This window comes from Elephas maximus, chromosome 6, assembly GCF_024166365.1.
Source record: "Elephas maximus indicus isolate mEleMax1 chromosome 6, mEleMax1 primary haplotype, whole genome shotgun sequence".
Lineage (NCBI taxonomy): Eukaryota > Metazoa > Chordata > Mammalia > Proboscidea > Elephantidae > Elephas > Elephas maximus.
This window is the reverse complement of record NC_064824.1, coordinates 134,811,691-134,831,860: the sequence shown is the minus strand read 5'-3', so window position 1 is coordinate 134,831,860 and position 20,170 is coordinate 134,811,691. Positions and strand designations below refer to the sequence as shown.

The 20,170-nt window shown below is 50.2% G+C and overlaps 1 protein-coding gene across 1 annotated transcript in view; it reads right to left on the bottom strand.

Annotated features, from left to right (window-relative positions):
* Window positions 1-20,170, bottom strand: part of EFHD1 (EF-hand domain family member D1) — a 44,198-nt gene that overhangs the window by 19,617 nt on the left and 4,411 nt on the right. Inside the window, exon 2 of the mRNA XM_049888461.1 lies at window positions 1,996-2,143. Coding sequence (XP_049744418.1) covers window positions 1,996-2,143 — 148 coding nt within the window. The remainder of the gene's footprint in view (window positions 1-1,995; window positions 2,144-20,170) is intronic.

Here is a 20,170-nt window from a genome sequence, read left to right as displayed (position 1 = left end):
GATAAAAGGAGAAGGTTGGGCAGTGAGGTGTTAATGGCAAACGTGTCCTTCCACTTCCAATCCTGTTACTCTGGGTGCCCTAGCTAGAGACAGGACCACAACAGGGCTCTGAACTGACAAATGATCTAATGCAAATGCCAGTGAAGCTTCATGAAAGGGGTTGAGAACCCACAACAGAAATCCTTTGGAGGTATCCAAGCCTCTGATGTCCATTTGTGGGAAACGGCCAAACCATCAGCTAACCAAAAGCTAACTAAGCATCTTGGATTTGGGGAGAAGTGTCTCTGGGTAGCCCCTGAGCAAAACTGGGGAGTTGAGATGTCTTCGCTCATCAATGATTTGCACAGACCTATCAATACCCTCTTCATTTCTGTTCCCCAGAAGCCACACCTTGGCTACAGAAACTCTTTTCCCCCACGTTTCCTCCAAAGCTTCATCATGGCCAAAGTCTGTACCTTCCACACCCCAGTGGACCCAGGCTGGAAAGAGCCAATGCCCTTCAAGATGTATGAACGGCATGAAGGAACCAAATGAGAAGCCAGGGAACCAGAGGAGCACCTACCAAGAATAGGTGGCGGGTGATGGGGGAGGCCGAGTGGCATGAGGCCAATGAGCTGGTACTGGGTCTCAGGCAAGTCCCCACCTTTTGACCTTCCAGCTCTGAAATGAGAAAACTGGAGTAGATTTTCCTGAATGTTATGCCCAACACAGGATTTCTGTGATCTACTATCTCCTTATCTGTGCTTTGAGGAAAGAAAGAGACAGGATACTCGGGAGTAGATTTGCGGGACAGCATGTCAAGAGTGAGGGGCAAGTCCAGTTTCATCCCAGCTGGGAAAGGGGCTCGCTTGTGGCTGCTAGTTCAGCTGCAGAGACCCCCAGGGAGAACAAAAATGGCCCTATGTAGTTTGGACAAAGACTTGTACTTGGCTAACAGTCTCACCATCAAAAACCAAGAGACACCAGAACTCCGCTTTCTGGGACAACCCAAGTTAAACAGCAGGGAGCAAGGACAGTCCTCTTCACCCGTAGCTCCTAAGGCCCTGGCTGAGACATGACTGTGAACAAGACTTCAGTTCAGATGTTGTCACCAACATTACTGTAATTACAGATCACACTGACACAGCTAGAGGCCTTTCAATAAAACTCATACACGAAGAAATTCCCTTCCTTGTGGGGCTGCATCCTTGCCATGAAAAAAGTAGATGACTTTGAGATTTTTTTCCCCAAAAAACAGAAATGGCTTTATTACTGAGGGTGTCAATCATTTGGGGTCAGGTTGTGAATGTTCTGTGTATGCTTCCGGAGATGATACCTGAACACACAGAAAAGTGTACCTACAATTTCAGGGGTTCTAAGACCAATGAAGGAAACCCTCGTGGTGCAGTGGTTAAGTGCTACGGCTACTAACCCAAAGATCAGCAGTTCAAATCTACCAGGCGCTCCTTGGAAACTCTATGGGGCAGTTCTGCTCTGTCCTATAGAATCGCTGTAAGTCGAAATCGGCTTGACGGCAACGGGTTTGGTTTTTGGTTTTAAGGGCCATGAAGCCCACTCCTGGACTGTTTGGGAAGGGCAGATCTGTGCACACAGTAAGACCTCTTGTTTTATTGTTTTTTTTTTTTTTTTACTGTTATGCAAAGCTTATTGTAAAAACAAAAGTATAAAATAATAAAACAACCAAAAATGTTGCACCTATAAATACCCACTAGGAATTCTGAGTGAAGGTCCTTCCAGATATCTCTATAAGTACAGTTTTACCCCAATGGGTTCTTCTCTGCACTCTAGCTTTCAATCCGCTTACCAGGCATTTTCCCATGACAACACTGCTGCCCACTATCTCCTTAGAGTTGTTTTTTAAAGCAGAACTATGGATTAAATACCCAAAGGGTGCTCTAGAGTAGTCAGACCCATTTACGCCCCATGGGACTGTAAATCTGAGCTCTCTTGGGGGTACTACCCCACAGGGGCTCTGCACCAGCAGCACACAGGTACCTCACGGAAGCTAAGCTTGCCATCAAAGTCCTCGTCCACCTCTTTGATCATGCCCTTCAGGCCCAGGTGGGTCTGGGGGGCCCCCAGCTTCTCCATCATCAGCTTCAGCTCCATCAGGTCAATGTAGCCATCCCGCCCGGCATCATACCTGCAGGATCAGAGGAAGGGTACTGGTGAGGAATGGCCACAGCCCAGGACTCAAGACACTCGCTATTCTCCCAAATGTGTGATCCTTTTGGGCTCATTGAAACAAGACTCAAAAGCCACCTGCTTTGCAATGCCCCGGGTCACCTCCGCAGAGAGGATACACTCTCCTTTAAATACATTTGGGTTTTGTACCACTCAGAGTGGATCTGGTACACACATTGGTTTTCATGTCTTTGATCCCCACAACTCAGCCCCAAGTTTCTTGAGGATGAAAACCATACCTTGGTTATCATCATTTCCCCCAGTTTCATCGACAAACACTGACTGAGCACTTCTGACGCTGGACACTGGAGGAGTACGAGAACGCCCCCCATGCACCCAATTCATAAATTCACAGGGAATGAATTCAACTGCCAACACTGGGGGCCTTCTCTTGGTCACCATCCGTGGCATGTCTGCCACCACATCCGTTCCCACCCTCCTCCCTTTCCCTTGTCTGGTTTCCTGCATCTCTAGGAGCTGCAGCTACGAATCAGGCCCCGCTCTCTGGTATTATACCCTGTCCTCGGAAGCACTCATGGTATCCAGGTCTGAATGGTCACTTGGTGCAAGTGAGTGCCAGCTCTGCCTTCTCTGCTGAGTTTCAGCTGCAGTCCCTCACAGAGATCGGCACCTCTGCTAATGTCCCTCCGGCACCCCAGCCCCCTCCCTGGAAACAAACCAAAACTCATTGGCAGGGGGAGGGGGGAGCAGGAAACCAGGCCCTTCCATCTTCTCCCCAGTAGATAGGACAACCCTGCTGGAGCCTTCTGCATCATTCCATCCTCTGCTTTCTCCTGGCCACTGGTCCTGTCTCTGTATCCTTGGGCACTCCTCTCTCCACCAGGCCCATGCTAAGAACCACTTCCCAGAGATTACTTTTTGCCTAGATATGAACACCTTGCTTGAAAAGCACAAATCAAGCTTCCCCATTGTCCATCTCTTTCCTCCCTCCCCCAACAACAAAACCCCTCCAAGGGTGGGAACCATCACCACCACCCACCACTCAAGAAATGTAGCCTGGTGACAACAAGAAATGGACTAGCGTGGGCTGGTGGTATTTAAGGCCAGAGGTCTGGAGGTACTGCCCAGCAGACTCCTTTCCAGGGCTGATCTCACCTCATAACCTTCCTCCCACCCAGAGTGCCCTGCCCCCAGAGCTCAGGGAGCTCGAATCTCCAACAGCACCCACCGTCTGCCCTTCTCTGGTGGTTAGCATCTGCCATCTCCCTCTCTGTGTACTCTCTCCGCTCCCACTGGGCGCTTCCTCCTTGCACGGAAGGATTACAGTCAAGGGGCTACTAAGGGCACCAGAGATCCCTAGATGTCTGTTGTGAGCTCTGAGGCCCTCGGAAGGACAGGCTTCCAGGACTGGAAACAAGCAAGGTGTTTCTGGGTTTCCAGGAGGCGGGTAAAGCATATGAACTAAGATGGACCAGCCCAAGATCCAGTATTATCAAAGGATGGCTTGTGAACACTTAAGAACGGGAGAAATGGCTTCTATGGGTTCACTAAAAATGACTCAGGGACCAACCTCATTTACTTTTTTTTTTTTTTAAATTTTTTGGGTTAAGTAATAGCTTTATTGAGGTAGAATTTACATATTATACATTTTACTCTCTTAAAATGTACAGTTCAGTGGTTTCTAGTACACCATAAGGTTGTGTTACCATCATCACTAATTCCAGTACATTTTCATCACCCCAGAAAGCAATCTGTAACCATTAGCCGCTGCTCCCCATTCCTAACCCCTGGCAACCACGAATCTACAGGGGCTTGCCTATTCTAGACTTTTCGTACCAATGGAATCATGCAATATGGGGTCTGACACAAAAGGACAAATACGGTATGATTCCACCATGTGAAATATCTACAACAGGCAAACTTATAGAGACAGAAAGTAGATTAGAGGTTACCAGGGCCAGGGGAAGGGAGACAGGGAGAGTTTGCTCAGCGGGTGTAGAGTTTCTGTTTGGGGCAATAAAAAGTTTGGAAATAGATAGTGGTGATGGTTATACAGGAGTCCTGGTGGTGCAGTGGTTAAGCACTCAGCTGCTAACCAAAAGGTTTTGAACCTACTGGCAGCTTCGAGGGAGAAAGATGTGGCAGTCTACTTCCGTAGAGACTACAGCCTTGGAAGCCCTATGGGGCAGTTCTGCTTTGTCCTATAGGGTCGCTATGAGTCAGAATTGACTCGACAGCAACCAGTTTGGTTTGGCTTTGGATGTTTGTACAACATTATGAGTGTACGAAATGCTATTATACACTTAAGGATGTTGAAAATGATAACTTTTTATGTTATTTATATTTTATCACAATAAAAAAAAACAAAAAGCTCTCAGGGATGAAATCCTGGCAGTAAGAACAAAACTCATGAATACAGAACAAAGGAGGTCCCCGTCCTCTCCATCTGGTGACAGTTTGCTCGACTCCATATGCAGACACCACGCTTCAGGGAGGTCACGGGCAAAGGGGGTCCTGTCAGGAGGGGAGCACCCAAGATGATGAGTCAAGACCCTAAGCCAGGATTGGGGTGGAAGGAAGGAGGGGTATATGGCCCAGGGAAGCAGAGGACTGTCTTCAGATGTTGCATTTAAACTTCCCAAAACAACCAAAACCTGGTGCCCTGGGGGCAGTTCTGACTAATGGCAACCCCGTGTATTACAGAGTAGAACCTCTCCAAAGGGTGTTCTTGGCAGTAATCTTCATGAAAGCAGATTGTCACGCCCCTCTTCTATGACGCCACTGAGTGGGTTCAAAGTGCCAACTTTTAGTTTAGCAGCTAATTGCAAACCACCTGTGCCACCCAGGGACCTTTAAAACTTCCCAGGGGCCCCAAAGGACAACCAGAACTGGGCTGTGGTTGTGGAAATGACAGACGGACTTCAGTTAAACACAAGGAAGAGTTTTCTGGCAAAAACAACCAACTAGAACCAGACCTGAAGAGTAAAGAGAGCTCACACAAACAGGCTAGGAGGGAAGGTCTCTGTTACGTGGATTCCTAGTCAAAATAAACAGGTTAGTTTAGTGTGGAACTTTCCAGAGCCTTCTACACAGTAATTTGTCCCAAACTTTCAAGAGGGAAACATAGCACGTTAACTCAATGGAGCATACAATCCCCCATTGTTCTAGATTTTTCCATTGGAGAAGGTGCGTTTTAGCAATCCAGAGTTCCAGGCAAACACTTTGGGGAGCGCTTCTCTCGGTAATTTAACATTAGGAAGGGTGGCCAGCTCAATGAACGCTCAGGTCCCTTCAATTGAGATAAAGGTCCTAGCTTTTGCATGCTGGGACAAAGTTTGCACAGAAGACTGAAGCAATGAAGAGTGATCCGAACCATTCTGCATTCAAAACGTGAATTGTCAGGGCACAAACAGAGAGGGCCAGGATTTGGTTTGGCAGAGAAGGAAGGAAGGAAAGTGAACGGAGTAATGGACAAGCTGAAAAGCTCAAGTGTACAGAAAGGACCACCCGAGAGGAGGGCCCCAGGAACGGGAGATAAACTGGGCTCGGGAGGATGGGGAGATAAGAAAAGGTCAGGAAACAAGGCAAGAATTTGTCTTCAGCCAGAAAGGGAAGGAAGGCTTCCCAGCTCAGCTAGCCTAGGGACAGCATCGCCTCCCAGGGACACAAAGGACCTCCCAATCAGGGGTCACATGCAGTGGTGGGGGTCCTTCTCCAAGCACCAGGTGAGGGGTATGGAAAAGTTACCCCTTTATTTCTCTTCTGGGGTGCTGATTCAGAGGCATCAGGGAGGTTGGGAAAGCCTCGAGGCTCTCAAGCCTGAAACATTCCCTACAAATACCAGCGACCGCCAAGTCAATTCGGACTCGTGGCGACCCCGTGCATGTCAGGTTAGAACTGCGCTCCACAGGGTTTTCAATGACTGATTTTTCAGAAGTGGGTCACCAGGCCCTTCTTCAGAGGAGCTTTTGGATGGACGCGAAACTCCAACCTTTTGGTTAGCAGCTGAACATGTTATCCATTTTCACCACCCAGGGACTCCAAAACGCTCTCTAGGTCTAACGAAAAGGACAAACGTGTCAGAAAGGACCTTGGAAAACACCAGGCAAGAAGTTAAAGGCATTCAAAATTCTTTAAATGGGCAGGAAAATTTGGTCCAGACATTTTGGTGAGTACATGCCTGGTACATGCCACCCACCAAGCCTGGAAGCAGAAGCCCACCACCAGTGAGTGAGTCCTGGAAGAGGGCCAAGGGATGTGGCTAGAACAGGCCCTGTCCTTGCTCTGCTGGGAGACACCAGGTCGGCAAGGATTAAAATGAGTGTGCAAAAGTGGATGGGTCCAAAGAAGATATATGAATGGCTAAAGCACGCATGAAAAGATGCTCACCATCATTAGTCACTAGAGAAAATGTAAATCAAAACCACACTGAGATACCATTTCACCCGCACTAGGATGGCTCTCATTAGAAAAAGAGAAAGTAATAAGTATTGGCAAGGACTAGGTATATAAAACGGTGTGAGGAAAAGTTTGACGATTCCTCAAAAAGTTAAATAGAATTAACTTATGACTCAGCAATTCCACTTTTAGGTATACATCCAAAAGAACTGAAAGCAGGACGATATATGCATGTTCACAGCAGCGTTATTACAATAGCCAAAGGGTGGATGCATCCTTTTTGTAGCATATCCATCAAAGATGAATGGATAAACAAAAGGTGGCATATCCACACGAAGGAATATTATGTGGTCATAAAAAGGAATTAAGTTCTGATGCATGCCACAACATGATGACCCTTGAAGACATTCTGCTGAGTGAAATAAGTCAGACACAACAGGACAACTAATTGTGTGATTCCCCCTAACATGTTATAGTTGTTATGTGCCACCAAGTGGGTTCTAACTCATAGCAACCCTTAGGACAGGGTAGAACCGCCCCAGAGGGTTTCCAAGAAGCAGCTGGTGGATTCTAACTGCTGGCCTTTTGGTTAGCAGCCTGAGCTCTTAACCAGTGTGCCTCCAGGCCTCCACACCAATAGGAAGTACCTGGAATACGTAAATTCATAGAGATGTAAAGTCGTAAAGTCGACATTACCAGGGGCTGGAGGAGAGGGTAACAGCGAGCTATTAATGAATATAAAGCTTCTGTTGGGGATGATCAAAAAAATCTGAAAAATAGTGGTGATGGCTACAAAACGTCACCAAATTGTATGCTCAAAAATGGTTAAAATGGTAAATTTCATTTATGCATATGTTACCACAATAATTTTAAAAAATTGGAGAGGTGTCTCCAAGGCCGAGAAGGGCAGGGAAGAAAGGCACCATGCCCCACCCCTTCACTCCCAGCTGTTGAGGGGTGACTCTAGATCTCCGGTGTTCTGGCTAGCAGTGCCGGCCAGGTGCCAGTTATTTAACTCCTGGCCGGCCTATAAAGTGACCACATAAGCGGTGTCCCCTCCCCAGCGGAGCTGTGATTTATAAACCAGGAGCACCCTTCGCTCTTCAAAGTGGCTGTCTAGGAGGGTTTGTCTACAGTCATCTCCTTCAGGGCCCGAATCAGTAAGAGCTGCAAGACAGGCAGGAAAAAAACACACAACCTCCCTGGATCAGAACATCCTATCCTGCGCCTCGTACACCAGAGTTCACACATTTCACCTAGCAGCTCACACCTGCCTGCTTCACAGCTCCCCACGCACTGTCTCATCTACGACTCTCTTGGTCTTCACAAGAGCCCGTGGAAGAATTAATAACAGCTGCCTCCAGTTTATTGCTGATGGAACGCTCGCTACGCACCAGGCACTGTGCTAAAGGGTCTCACTTAACCAAGAGCGCTGTGAGATGGTAATTAGTAACCCCACCTCTTAGGTGGTCAAGACTGAAGTCAGTGTCGGATCAGAACTCATCTGGGATTTCTAAAGCAGGCACTAAGCTCTACATGGGGGCAGGAAGGCAGGAATATCATTTGAGTTTTACTTTGTGACCTTTGAAGGAGCCCTGGTAGCACAGTGGTTAAGCATTCGGCTGCTAACCTTAAGGTCGGAGGTTCAAACCCACCAGCAGCTCCACAGCAGAAAAGACCTGGCGCTCTGCTCCCGTAAAGATTACAGCCTAGGAAAGCCTATGCGGCAGTGGTACCTTGACATATAGGGTCACTATGAGTGGAAATCGACTCCACGGCACAGAACAACAATGTGCCCTTCAACTCAATCAGGTATCGGGGAGGTACCCTGTATACTCAATGTCCTGATGAATAGATCGCTACTGTAACTGTGACATTTACCACTTTGGCAATTTCTATCTGAAGACCTTGGCAGAAATGATAGTGGTATTAAGTTTCCCACTCCTAAATGGGTGGGTTCTGATTCTGGCCTCAAAGCCCGGTGCCAGGGACAACAACGTATGTACAAAGTCGTTAATTTTTAGCCAAGAGAATTCCAATGTTGCCGTATCACAAACATTTGGAGAAAAAGTCTCACCCCAGCCAAGCTCTTTAAATAGTTTTAATCCATTTAATTCCCCACAGTCCTCTGAGGGGTGTGGTTCTGTTTGGCTAAAAAAGAAGCTGGGGCCCAGGGAGGTTAAGAGCTCAAGGTCGTTGAGGTTAACCAACCCCAGGTCACTCTATCTATCCTTAACTAGCCCAAGGATGCTAGGCCCAGCCTGATTTCCAAGCCTATGGTCCTGCCCAGGAGTTGGCCTAGACAAGCCGCCAAGGTTAGTTTGTGGGGGTGGGGGGGGGACCCAAACCCATTGCTATCAAGTTGATTCCAGCTCACAGCGACTCCATGTGTTACAGTACAGAACTGCCGCATAGGGTTTTCTTGGCTGTAAATCTTTACAGAAGCAGGCTGCTGCATCTTTCTCCCGTTCAGTGTGGCTGGTGTGTTCAAACCTCTGACCTTTCAGTTAGCAGCCGAGCACTTAAATCACTGCACCATCAGGGCTCCCCTTTGGGCCAACTAGGGAGACAATATTCAGGTCAGTCCTATAGAATGCTAAGGTTGCCCCTCCAGTGGTGAAGCTAAAGACAGAAACAAGTCAGCCAAGATTAAGGCTGGCAAGATGCTTCCTGGGGACCCCAAAAAACCAAACCCACTGCCACTGAATCAATTCCGACTCATAGTGACCCTATAGGACAGGGTAGAACTGCCCCATAGGGTTTCCAAGGAGCGCCTGGGGGATTCAAACTGCTGACCATTTTGGTTAGCAGCCATAGCTCTTAACCACTATGCTACCAGGGTTTCTTGGGGAAGTTAGGTACTAATAGGATAAAGAAAAAGATGGAGTCTTTTCGGAAGGTTTTAGGACAACATAATTTGTGCATCACACTGGTGGGTGTGGCTGGAGGTGATGATGCAGAGCAGAGAGGCAGGAGGAGAGAGGGACGAGGTTCATCTTCAACCCCCTTGAAGGTCCCTATTTCTAGCACCCACAATGTGAAAGCCCCTGATGACTGCACCTGCAAACAGGTGATCTTACACCCAAGTTCTGGGCCTGTGGAGGGGCAAACTTTGTTTGGAAATTGCCTTTATACCCCCTGCACCCCATGAAAATGTTGTTCCTTGCCTTGCAGACAATTTGGAACCTGACCAGGTAGAAGGAGGCAACAGCACCTAGCATAGCCCCGCACCCCCTGGTGGTGCTCACCTGCACTGCCTGACTAGGCAGGGCCACCCTGGTGGTCACAAGAAGCCCCTCCCTGCCTGGGGATCTGGGGCCCACCCCAGCCCCAGAGGAGCCTGGAAAGGGGAGCCCTGGGGAGAGAGAGCCTGCCTAAGTCCAGGTCGCCTATAAGCCTGGCCTAAACCTGCACCCCCGTCCCCCATTTCAAACCATCTAAATATTCCCTTTTCCTCCCTTCCGTCTACATCCTTCAAATGCTTTTGGGATGATGGAACTCCAGAAGCCCCTAGCTCCTCCTCCACCAACCTCTTAGCAATTTATCCCAGCTTTCTGTCATTTAAATTTTAACCCAGATTTTTCTTATTAAAGGCAACCCAGGATATTAAAGAAAGACCCCCACAATCCCAAGACCCTGCACCATTGCCGGTTTCCTGGGGCTCGCCTTTGGCCCTGGTCTGGGTCTGTGACTCTTCTCCATAATTTTCCTGAATTCCTCTCCCTCTTCAGGATCTCTGTTAAGGAGACTACTCCCATCCCATCTGCAGGATGTGAGGGTGGGGGCTGCAGACACACACCTGGTTCAAACCCAGCCCTCAGTCTGGGTGGGACTTGAGCCCACCTATAAGGCGAGCACGTTGAGAGCTGTGTGTGCCACGTGGGCTTGTAGAGGCCAAAACCATACAAGGCTGCAGCATTTAGCGCTGGGAACCAAGCAAGTCAACGATGAGAGGTAGCTATTTTTAACAACACGTACTGGTTTGCATTATGAGTGAAATCCCCGATGGTGCAAAAATCAATGTACTCGGCTGCTAATGGAAAGGTTGGCAGTTCGAGCCCACTCGAGGAGCCTCGGAAGAAAGATCTGTTGGCCTAGTGAAGAATCAGCCACTGAAAGCCCACAGAACGCCGTTCTGTCCTGACACGCGTGGGGTGTCCGAATCACTTGCTGGCAACTAACCTTTTTGCACAACGTACAGAAAGACGACTTTTCCTTACTCACCCACCTTGGCCCCAAATGGCCTTCACCATTTCTCGCCTTTAGCAGTCCAGGGGAAAACGCAAACCTGCACCCGGTTCCTTGTGCTAAGTGTCCACGGAGCCCTTACTGAGTGGCTCTTACGGCCCAGCCCAGCACAGGACACAAACAGCCAGTCCTGCACAAGAGAAGTCAGCCCTCAGAGGACCCCCCTGAGAAGGATTCCCAATTCGTTCACTGCTTGGGCCTGGGCTGTCCGAGGATCAGCCATCGCTGGCAGTGGGGTGAGGGGAGATGGGCCCGACACCCTCAACCATCAGGGCCACGGGAGTGTGTGGCCACCCCGGGAAAGTCCCCCTTCCACAAGCAGCCCTTTTACTAACCAAAGGCCAACCCGCAAGGGACAGGGCTGGTTTCCAGTGTCTGGGAGTTCTGGGCTTCCTGCCCCATGAATCACTGACTCTTTTAGCTTTCACTGTGCAGGGCCCCTGGGTTTTCTTGGTTTTCACCTCACCAGAATAATCCTGCCGTTATGGAAGAAAGAACCTGCCAGCCTTTGTCTGCCTGAGGGCTATGCAACTCAGCCACAAGACACTCCCCAGAGATCCTCATGGGGGTTCTCAGAGGGAGCAGTGTGGAGAAAACACCTTAGTGTGGGGGAGGGGGCTGCCTGCTCGGGGACCACCAGGACCCTCAGGCTCTTCTTCATATAGAGATGCCTTGTATGGGAATCATACAGAGACATTTCAGCCAGGCGGCTACCCAAAGGGTGGTCCTCGGACCTGCAGGAGCAGCCTCAGTGTCACCCAATATTGTTAGAAATGCAGAATCTCAGGTCCCACCGCAGACCTGAGAGTCAGAACCTGCACTTAACTGGATCCCTCCCTGGTGACCCCAAACAAACCAAAACCAAACCTGTTGCCAATGAGTCAATTCTGACTTACAGTGACCCTATAGGACAGAGTAGAACTGCCCCACAGGGTTTCCAAGGAACAACTGTGATTTTGAACTGCGGACCTTTTGTAGCAGCGAGCTCTTAACCATTGTGGCACCAGGGGTCCTAAATCCAGAAGGGCACTACAACCACCAGCAGGTGGCCACCCAGTGGGTGGCCCTAACTGATCCTTATCCAGATGAGCCCTGGGAACTCCCCAGATCAGAGGATTCGTTCTGCCTCCACACTTTCCTGCCTTGGTCTTTGAAGAAATACAGCGCTCCTTAGAAGCAAGGATGGCAAGACTTTGACTCGCTCACTTTGGACACACCTTCGGGAAAGACCAATCACTAGAAAAGGACATCATGGCTGGTACAGTAGAAGAAAAGGACATCATGGCTGGTATAGTAGAGGGTCAGCAAAAACGAGGAAATCCTCAATGAGATGGACTCAAACACATCAACGATCGTGAAGATGGTACAGGACTGGGCAACATTTCATCCTGTTATATATAAGGTCGCCATGAGTCAGGGCAGAGCCCTGTGGCGAAGTGGTTAAGAGCTCAGGCTGCTAACCAAAAGGTCAACAACAGCTCGAATCCACCAGCCACTCCTTGAAAACCCTACGGAGCCATTCTACTCTGTCCTATAGAGTCTATGAGTCGCAATCAACTCAGTGGCACACAACAGCAGCAACAAGGGGTCAAAATGGCAACTAACAACAACTCCCAATTTGGGCAGGCTAGGAAACCAGGGCTCCAAGCACTCTGTGTTACCGTCGTATGTAAAACTAGAGTAAGCAGGCTCTGAGAAGGCCCAAAGCTTCTGATTTCTAATCAGGCCACTTCCAGCCATTTTTGTCTGATAGCTCCTGGCTCTCCCCTGTGTTTCAAATTTCTGTACTGGGTTTATTCACTCACTCACACTCACATTCACTCACTCTCACTCACACACACTTATACTCGTACCGTCACACTCACTCTCATTTACTCACTCTGTTGCTTACACTCACTCACTCTCATTCACACATGCACTCGCTCACACTCTCACTTGCTCCCACTTACATTCACTTGCTCACACTCACTTTACTTGCTCACACTCTGACTCACATTGTCACTCGCTCACACTCATACTTTCACTCACACACACTCCCTCACTTTCACTCACCTCACTTGCTCGTACTCACACTCTGTTGCTTCCACTTACTTGCTGGCACTCACCTCACTTACTCCCACTCACTCGCTCACACTCTCACTCACACTCCCACTCACTCCCTCACTCACACCTCACTTGCTCTCACTCACACTCACTCACTCTTACTCCCACTCACTTCCACATGGTCCCTTACTCTCACTTCCCTTGCTCACACTCACACATACACTCATTCACATACTCTCTCAAACACACTCACTTGCCTCACTTGCTCACACTCACACATACTCTCACTCACACTCATTCATGTACTCACACACACACTCACCTCACTTGCTCACACTCACACATACTTGCTCACACTCATTCATATACTCTCACACATTCCCTCACTCTCACCTCACTTGCTCACACACATGCTCACTCATACCCTCTCTCACTCACTCACACTCACATACTCACACAAACACTCACCTCACTTGCTCACACTCATAGATACTTTCTCACTCACACTCATTCATACTCTCACACATTCCCTCACTCTAACCTCACTTGCTCACACTCACATGCTCACTCATACCCTCTCACTCACTCACACTCATTCACATACTCTCTCACACACACCTCACTTGCTCACACTCACACACTCACACTCATTCATATACTCTCACATTCCCTCACTCACCTCACTTTCTCACACTCACATGCTCACTCATACCCTCTCTCACTCACTCACACTCATTCACGTATTCACACACACACTCACCTCACTTGCTGACACACTCACACATACTCTCTCACTCACACTCATTCATACTCTCACACATTCCCTCACTCACCTCACTTGCTCACACTCACATGCTCACTCATACCCTCTCTCACTCACTCACACTCATTCACATACTCACATACACACTCATACTCCCTTACTCACTCTCCAGCTGGCTCACATCCACCAGGGGCCCCCCCACAGCAGAAGAAAGTACAAACACTGTCCAGTAGGGATACAGACACACAAACAGGTCGGCTCCACATGACTGAGGCTTGGGCTGAGCTGGAGGGTAAGGAGGAGGGCAAGGCAGAAGACTAGGAACTAACAGCCAAACACACAGCCTGAGAGTAAGCCACTGCCACCTGTCTGGTTCAGAGGTGCCAGCAGATTCCAGGAGGGGCGAGGGGGAGGCTGGAAGAGGCTGCAGGGCCAGCCCACACAAGGTACATTGTCTTCCTAAGGGCAAAAGGGACCCCACCTCCACCACCTGCCCCGCCTAACCTTTGACACAGAGAAGCAATATCAGACGACTGTCTCAGAGAGACTTGTCAGCTCAGTGAGCAGGCTGGATTTTTCTGGAGGACTGGGGGTGGGGTAGCTGATTAAGGCAGGGGGCCCAGTTGGGGAGGGCACTGTACTCAGACGCAGACACAGGTAGGGCGGGGTGGTAGCCGGTGCTGGCGCAGGGCTGAACTCCAGCTTCACCTGTTCTGTGCCAAGCCAGAGCTGTCAGGGCGCTATAGGGGCACGAGTTTCACAACGTGCCCGTTTCCAGCAAATTCCCTTCCTTTCCTGGCAAGAGACGCACATTCTTACAGGCTAAGGGAGCTGAGGAAGGATGGCCCCCCACTGGCAGCCATAGCCCCTGTAGTTGCTGCACTGTTGGGAAGTTCATAAAGAGAGGTGAGGGAGCAGGGCGGAGCTGAAGGGCCACCCCTACTCCCAACATCTCGGCATCAGAGGGAGGTCTAGCAAGGTGGCCCCTATACAGGCCTGCAAGACAATCAACGGAATGCGCTTTACCTGTCCACCAAAGGCATCCCGTCAGACTGCCCTGCCCCTGCAAGGGATAGCCACAGGATTCGGAGGTGGCAGCGCAGCAGGTGGCCACCCAGGATGGCTGATGGACGCACCCAACACCCCCAGCCTGGTGCCCTCTCTGTTTCACTAACGAAAAGTCTTCAGATAGGAGTGTGTCAGCTACATACAAATTCTCCCTCATGCCAGCAGCCCAGTAGCGGAAACCAAACAAACAGCTCCCAGGAGTATGGCAAAGGAACACGCCTACGATGATGAGCTAACAGGTCAGTAGTGCAGGCTGCTTGGGCCATGCTGAAGGCCACGGCCGCGTGCCCAGGGACATGGACTGCAGCACACTCGGCCATCACTCAAAAGGGGAAGGGAAACACCCAGGGCTGCCCCCATCAGTCAAGGAAGCTGGGGGCGGTGGGGGGGACAAGATTCTGAAGCCAATCCAGTAAGCAGGGCAGCTCAGTAGGGGCAGTTGGGGGAGGGGGTGCCTTGTGGCCACAGTGGCTCACCCCACCTTAAATCCACAGGCCCTGCTGGGGGTCCAGGCCCACTGCTCCCTGGCAAGGAGAAGGCACACTGGGCTGGAACCTGGCAACCTAATTAAGGTCTTAACTGCACACTGAGTGGTCACGCTATCTCAAGGACAACCTGAGAAGGTGGTCACTTACCTTTTCCACATCTCACTTACAGGAGTATGGCTTTGGGCCTGTGCCTGTGGAGGTCAGTGGCTCTGTAGAAGGAGACTGCAGGGCCCCATTGACGGCTCAAGTTACTCACTCCCAGCAGCCACCGTGAGCTGAGGCACCTCCTGGGCAGTAATCAGGGGCTTCAGTATGGCTGCAGCTGTCAGGGCTCAGCACCCTTTATACTGACCAAAGGGCCCTGCTCTGTCCGTGGCTCTAGGCCAGGCCCGGGGTGGGGATAATGCTAGAGGGAGAAGCCACTCAACCATAAAGACTCCACCTCTGCTATTCCAGGGCAAACACTGCAGAGAAGAGGAACCTCACAAGACTCGTCAATACCCAATAGATCTAAGTATAAGCGATTAGAAATGGGACGCATGGGAGAGAGACTTGGGGAGGTGACGATCAGCCCAGCGAGAGCATGGGCAGGGCTGGGTGAACCAATGAGAGAGACCATAACATCAGTGGGGACCCCTGGAGCTGGCCTTAGGGTCAGCATGAGGAGTCTGGACTTGTCCCATGGGCAGCACGGAGCTCATGAGAGGGACACCCACAAGGGCTTCTGAAGAGGGAAGCAAGGTAATGAGATCTGACGGACTCTGACTAGGTCACTCTGGCCACAAAATATAGGATGGATAGGGCAGGGCGGGTGAGGACTGGCCCCAAGGGGGAGAGGCCAGTGGGCCTTGGGGGAGTCCCCGCAAGCCATCTAACCCTGGGCTGGGGTGAGCTGTAGCCTCTGGTCCCTCTGCTGAATGCCCAGCCCTGGGCATGTGACAGTTTATAAGTCCTCGACACCAGCCTCCTGCTTCCTGCAAACCTGATCTAAGTTGGCAGAGGGCTGTCTCCTCAACCCAGGTGTGGGAGGCAGCCTGGATGGGGAAGAGAACAGGAAGCCAACTGGTCCCCTGTGGCCCTGCCTGGCCTAGGACCAGGAACTGGCTGAGAAGGCTGCAGCTATCACCAGCAATGGGCCCTGACCTCCATAACTAAAGAATCTACTTTCATTCAGCAACACAGGGTGGCAGCTGGCCTAAGACTGAGAAAAAAGTAAAACCAGGCCCGGACACCCACACACATACTCACACCTACTCACGCAGGACGTGTACAAAGGCCGCCAACCCCACAGAGGAGCACTTAGCAACGGACACCAGGCAACCGCTGAAAGGAATGGAGACATCAACGACTCCCAGCAAAGATGGCGGCTGGCCCATGTACTCCCCTCCTCTCCCCGAGATCCTTCTAGAGGAGAGGGAGTCAGAGACATGGCAGCCGTGATAATAAAGGAAGGCAGGGAGAGTGGAGAGGCCTCAGCAACCACCTTTCAAAGACAGAAAGCAGGCGGAGGAGGGTAACTAGGAAGTCTGTCCAAGGGAACCAGTTGGATCCCTGAACCCCAGAAAGGAGGGCAAGGGGCTTCAGCGATGCCAGGCTCTTTGGAGGTTGGGAGGGCAACATGAAGTGAAAGTGGGGGTCCAAAAAAGCTTGCCTAGTCATGGCCCCCAGACCTGCTGTTGGCCCAGGACAGGAACCATTCCCGAAACCAACTCTTCACACGTGGATTGGACTGGACAATGGGTTGGAGAGGGATGCTGGTGAGGAGTGAGCTTCTTGGATCAGGTGGACACTTGAGACTATGTTGGCATCTCCTGCCTGGAGGGGAGATGAGAGGGTGGAGGGGGTTAGAAGCTGGCGAAATGGACACGAAAAGAGAGAGTGGAGGGAGAGAGCGAGCTGTCTCATTAGGGGGAGAGTAATTGGGAGTGTGTAGCAAGGTGTATATGGGTTTTTGTGTGAGAGACTGACTTGATTTGTAAACTTTCACTTAAAGCACAATAAAAATTATATATATATATATAAAAAAAAAGCTTGCCTAGGGGATAGTTGATACCCACCCATCTGGCCCCAAGCACATACAGGACACTCTCAGCTGCCAGGGATCTACATCCCACATGCAAAGAGAAACATCCACAGGGTCTCAATTAAAATGACAGAAATTAATTTCCCAGAGCAAAGACCTCCACACTCAGGCATACAGGAGCCCTCCAGTAACAGGATGTCCCTGCCTAGTTTCCAGAATCCAAGTTGGTCATCAAAAAGCCCCCCACACATACATAACGTGTGAACGTACAAAACCACAGATGGAGGTAAGAGAGGAACTTTGTTACGGTGTTTAGTAAAAAAGCCTAAGAGGGACAGGACTGACAGGATTGTTGGGGCCCAGTCTTCCTTCCTCACTAACAGAACCTCCGTTTTGGCCAGATGTCCTCCCCTCAGGGAAGGGAGCCTCTCCCCAGCTCAGACAAAACCAGTCAGAGCTAGCACCTTTCTCGAAGCAGATCGCCAGGCCTTTCTTCCTCGTCTGTCTCGGTCTGGAAGCTCCACTGAAACCTGCTCAGCATCCTAGCAACATACAAGCCTCCAGTGACAGATGGTAGTGGCTGCTCACGAGATGGACTGGCCGGGAACCAAACCCGGGTCTCCAGCACGGAAGGCGAGAATTCTATCACTGAGCCACCAAGACAAGACTAGGAGGAGAAAGAAAGACTAAGGTGGAGGGAACAAAAAACTAGGAGTGCAAGGACACCTCCACTTTGTGGGTTTCGGTGGTGTTTCGGTGATGCAGGAACCAGAAGCTGGCAGGATGTCCATGACATCACCATCTCAGATTCTTAAAACAAAAGACAACTTTCTCATAGCTGAACGCGCCTCTCCCCACCCTCTCTTTGGGGAATTCAAACACAAGCTTCAGTATTCAGCAAAAACGTCCCAGCTGCATTTCGAGATGTTTTATTTGGGTCCTGCCTTTAAGGGGCTGCCCTGTTACCTCCCCTTGGAAGTGGCCTCCAAATAAGTCCGGGGTAATTAAAATTTCCTGTCTGACCTTGACCGAGCCCTGCCAGCTCACATTACGGCCCCAGACACACTGTAGCATCAGTTTCTTCTGGGCCTTCTCGCTCTTTAAAATCAGGCCACTATTCTCTGGGCTCAAGCTATCCAGTAACACGCCTGGAAATGGAGAGGGCACTTTGGCTGGCTGGGCTGATGCTGCCCCTGGCTTCCCACACTCATTAGAAAATTCTCTTTCTTCTCCAACACATCATTTAGGAAACAGGCCCGTTTGTGTGGGCCGCAGGGATACAAAGATGAACGACACCCACCCCAAGAACCCCAGAAGCTTTCAGGCTGGTGAGGATCCAGTTTTGTTTTTTTTGAAAACCTACAAAATCCCAAAGCAAAATGCTTTTAGAAAAGGCAAGTCCAACTTCAAAGTTCAAAGCCTGCTTCACAGTGTCTGTGTTAATCTACCTAGCCCAAACAAAAAGAGTAGGTGTACTTTGTACAGGTCAAGTCAGGTTATTCACTGCAAGGGGCCAGGTAAATTATACAGTGACATGGGAATCTGGATCTAGAAATTCCTGCTGAAAGGCGAAATTCTTGCCGAAAGTTAAGTGCACTCCTGGCACGACTGGGGGGTTTTCTGTTGGCTTTGTTTTTTGTAGATAAGGCTGCGAGTCCATGGACTGGGCTTTGGGACGGCCGGTCCTCCTTCTGAGGTCCCTGTATGGTACAAATGGACCGTTAACCTAAAAGCTAATGGTTCAAACTCACCCAGCAGTGCCACAGAAGAAAGGCCTGGCAATCTGCTTCTGTAAACATTCCAAAACCCACTGCTGACGAGTCAATTCTGACTCACAATGACCTTATAGGACAGGGTAGAACTGACCTATTGGGTTTCCAAGGCTGCCACATCTTTCTCTCACAAAGGAGATGGTGGGCTTGAACCGCCAACCTTTCAGTTGGCAGCCGAGCACTTAACCACTGCGCCACCAAGGCTTCTCTGTAAACATCACAACCCCTATGGAGCAGTTCTACTCTGTCACGTGGGGTTGCCAGGAGTCGGAATCAACTTGATGGCCACAGGTTTGGTGTTTTGGTTTTGGTCCTCCTGTTGTGGGTGGGAAAAGCTGCAGGCTTTGGATAAATCAGTGATTCTGGCCCTCTAAATCCCAGGTCCCCTTGGAAGGGTCTCCCTACCCTCCTATTCCACCACCACCCCACAAGCGGAGAAGAGGAGATTGTGACGGGGCGGCAGGGACTTGGTAATACTCTTCCCTCGCCAAGCAGGTTTGCCAATAGGTTCCTTCAACAGGGCCCCCGGCAGGACACGCCACCCCAGGAGCTGGTAACTTGCCGGAAGGCCAGGGCCACACTCCACAGCTCAAACTCCAGATTAAATCAACTTCAAAGGATCGATCTGACAGTGCCAAAGCCTTTATGAACTATTAAACCTTTAAAGACGAACAACACAAAATAGGCACAATCAGCAGAATTGCGGCCCTGTGACAAGCTAAAACTCAGCAACCAGAACGCACCGGGCCCTCACTGTGGGCCAAGGCGTTGAGCTAAGTGATTGACTTGCATAAGTTTATTTAGTCCTCACAATCACCCCACGAGGTGGGTACTATTCCCTCACCATTTGGTGGGTGGGGAAACTGAGGCACCGGGTTTTTAAGTAGCCTGCCAGGTAGCAAGTAGTGGAGTCAGGGTTCAAACTCAGCGAGCCTGGCTCCAAAATCCATGTTCTCAACAGCCTCACAATATTGGTTCTGCAAGGGATAAAATGGGGAAAGTAACCCAACGGAAAACAAGCTGCTCTGTGATGCTCTTCGGGATTTTTAACTTAAAAAAAATTATTTAAGCAGAGACTGCACCAGTTACTGCTGAGTCGATGCCAGCGCACAGCAACCCCGGTGTCAGAGTAGAAGTAAGTGCTCCACGGGGTCGTCCATGGCTGATCTTTCAGAAGTAGGTCGCCAGGCCTTTCTTCCAAGGTGCCTCTGGGTGAATTCGC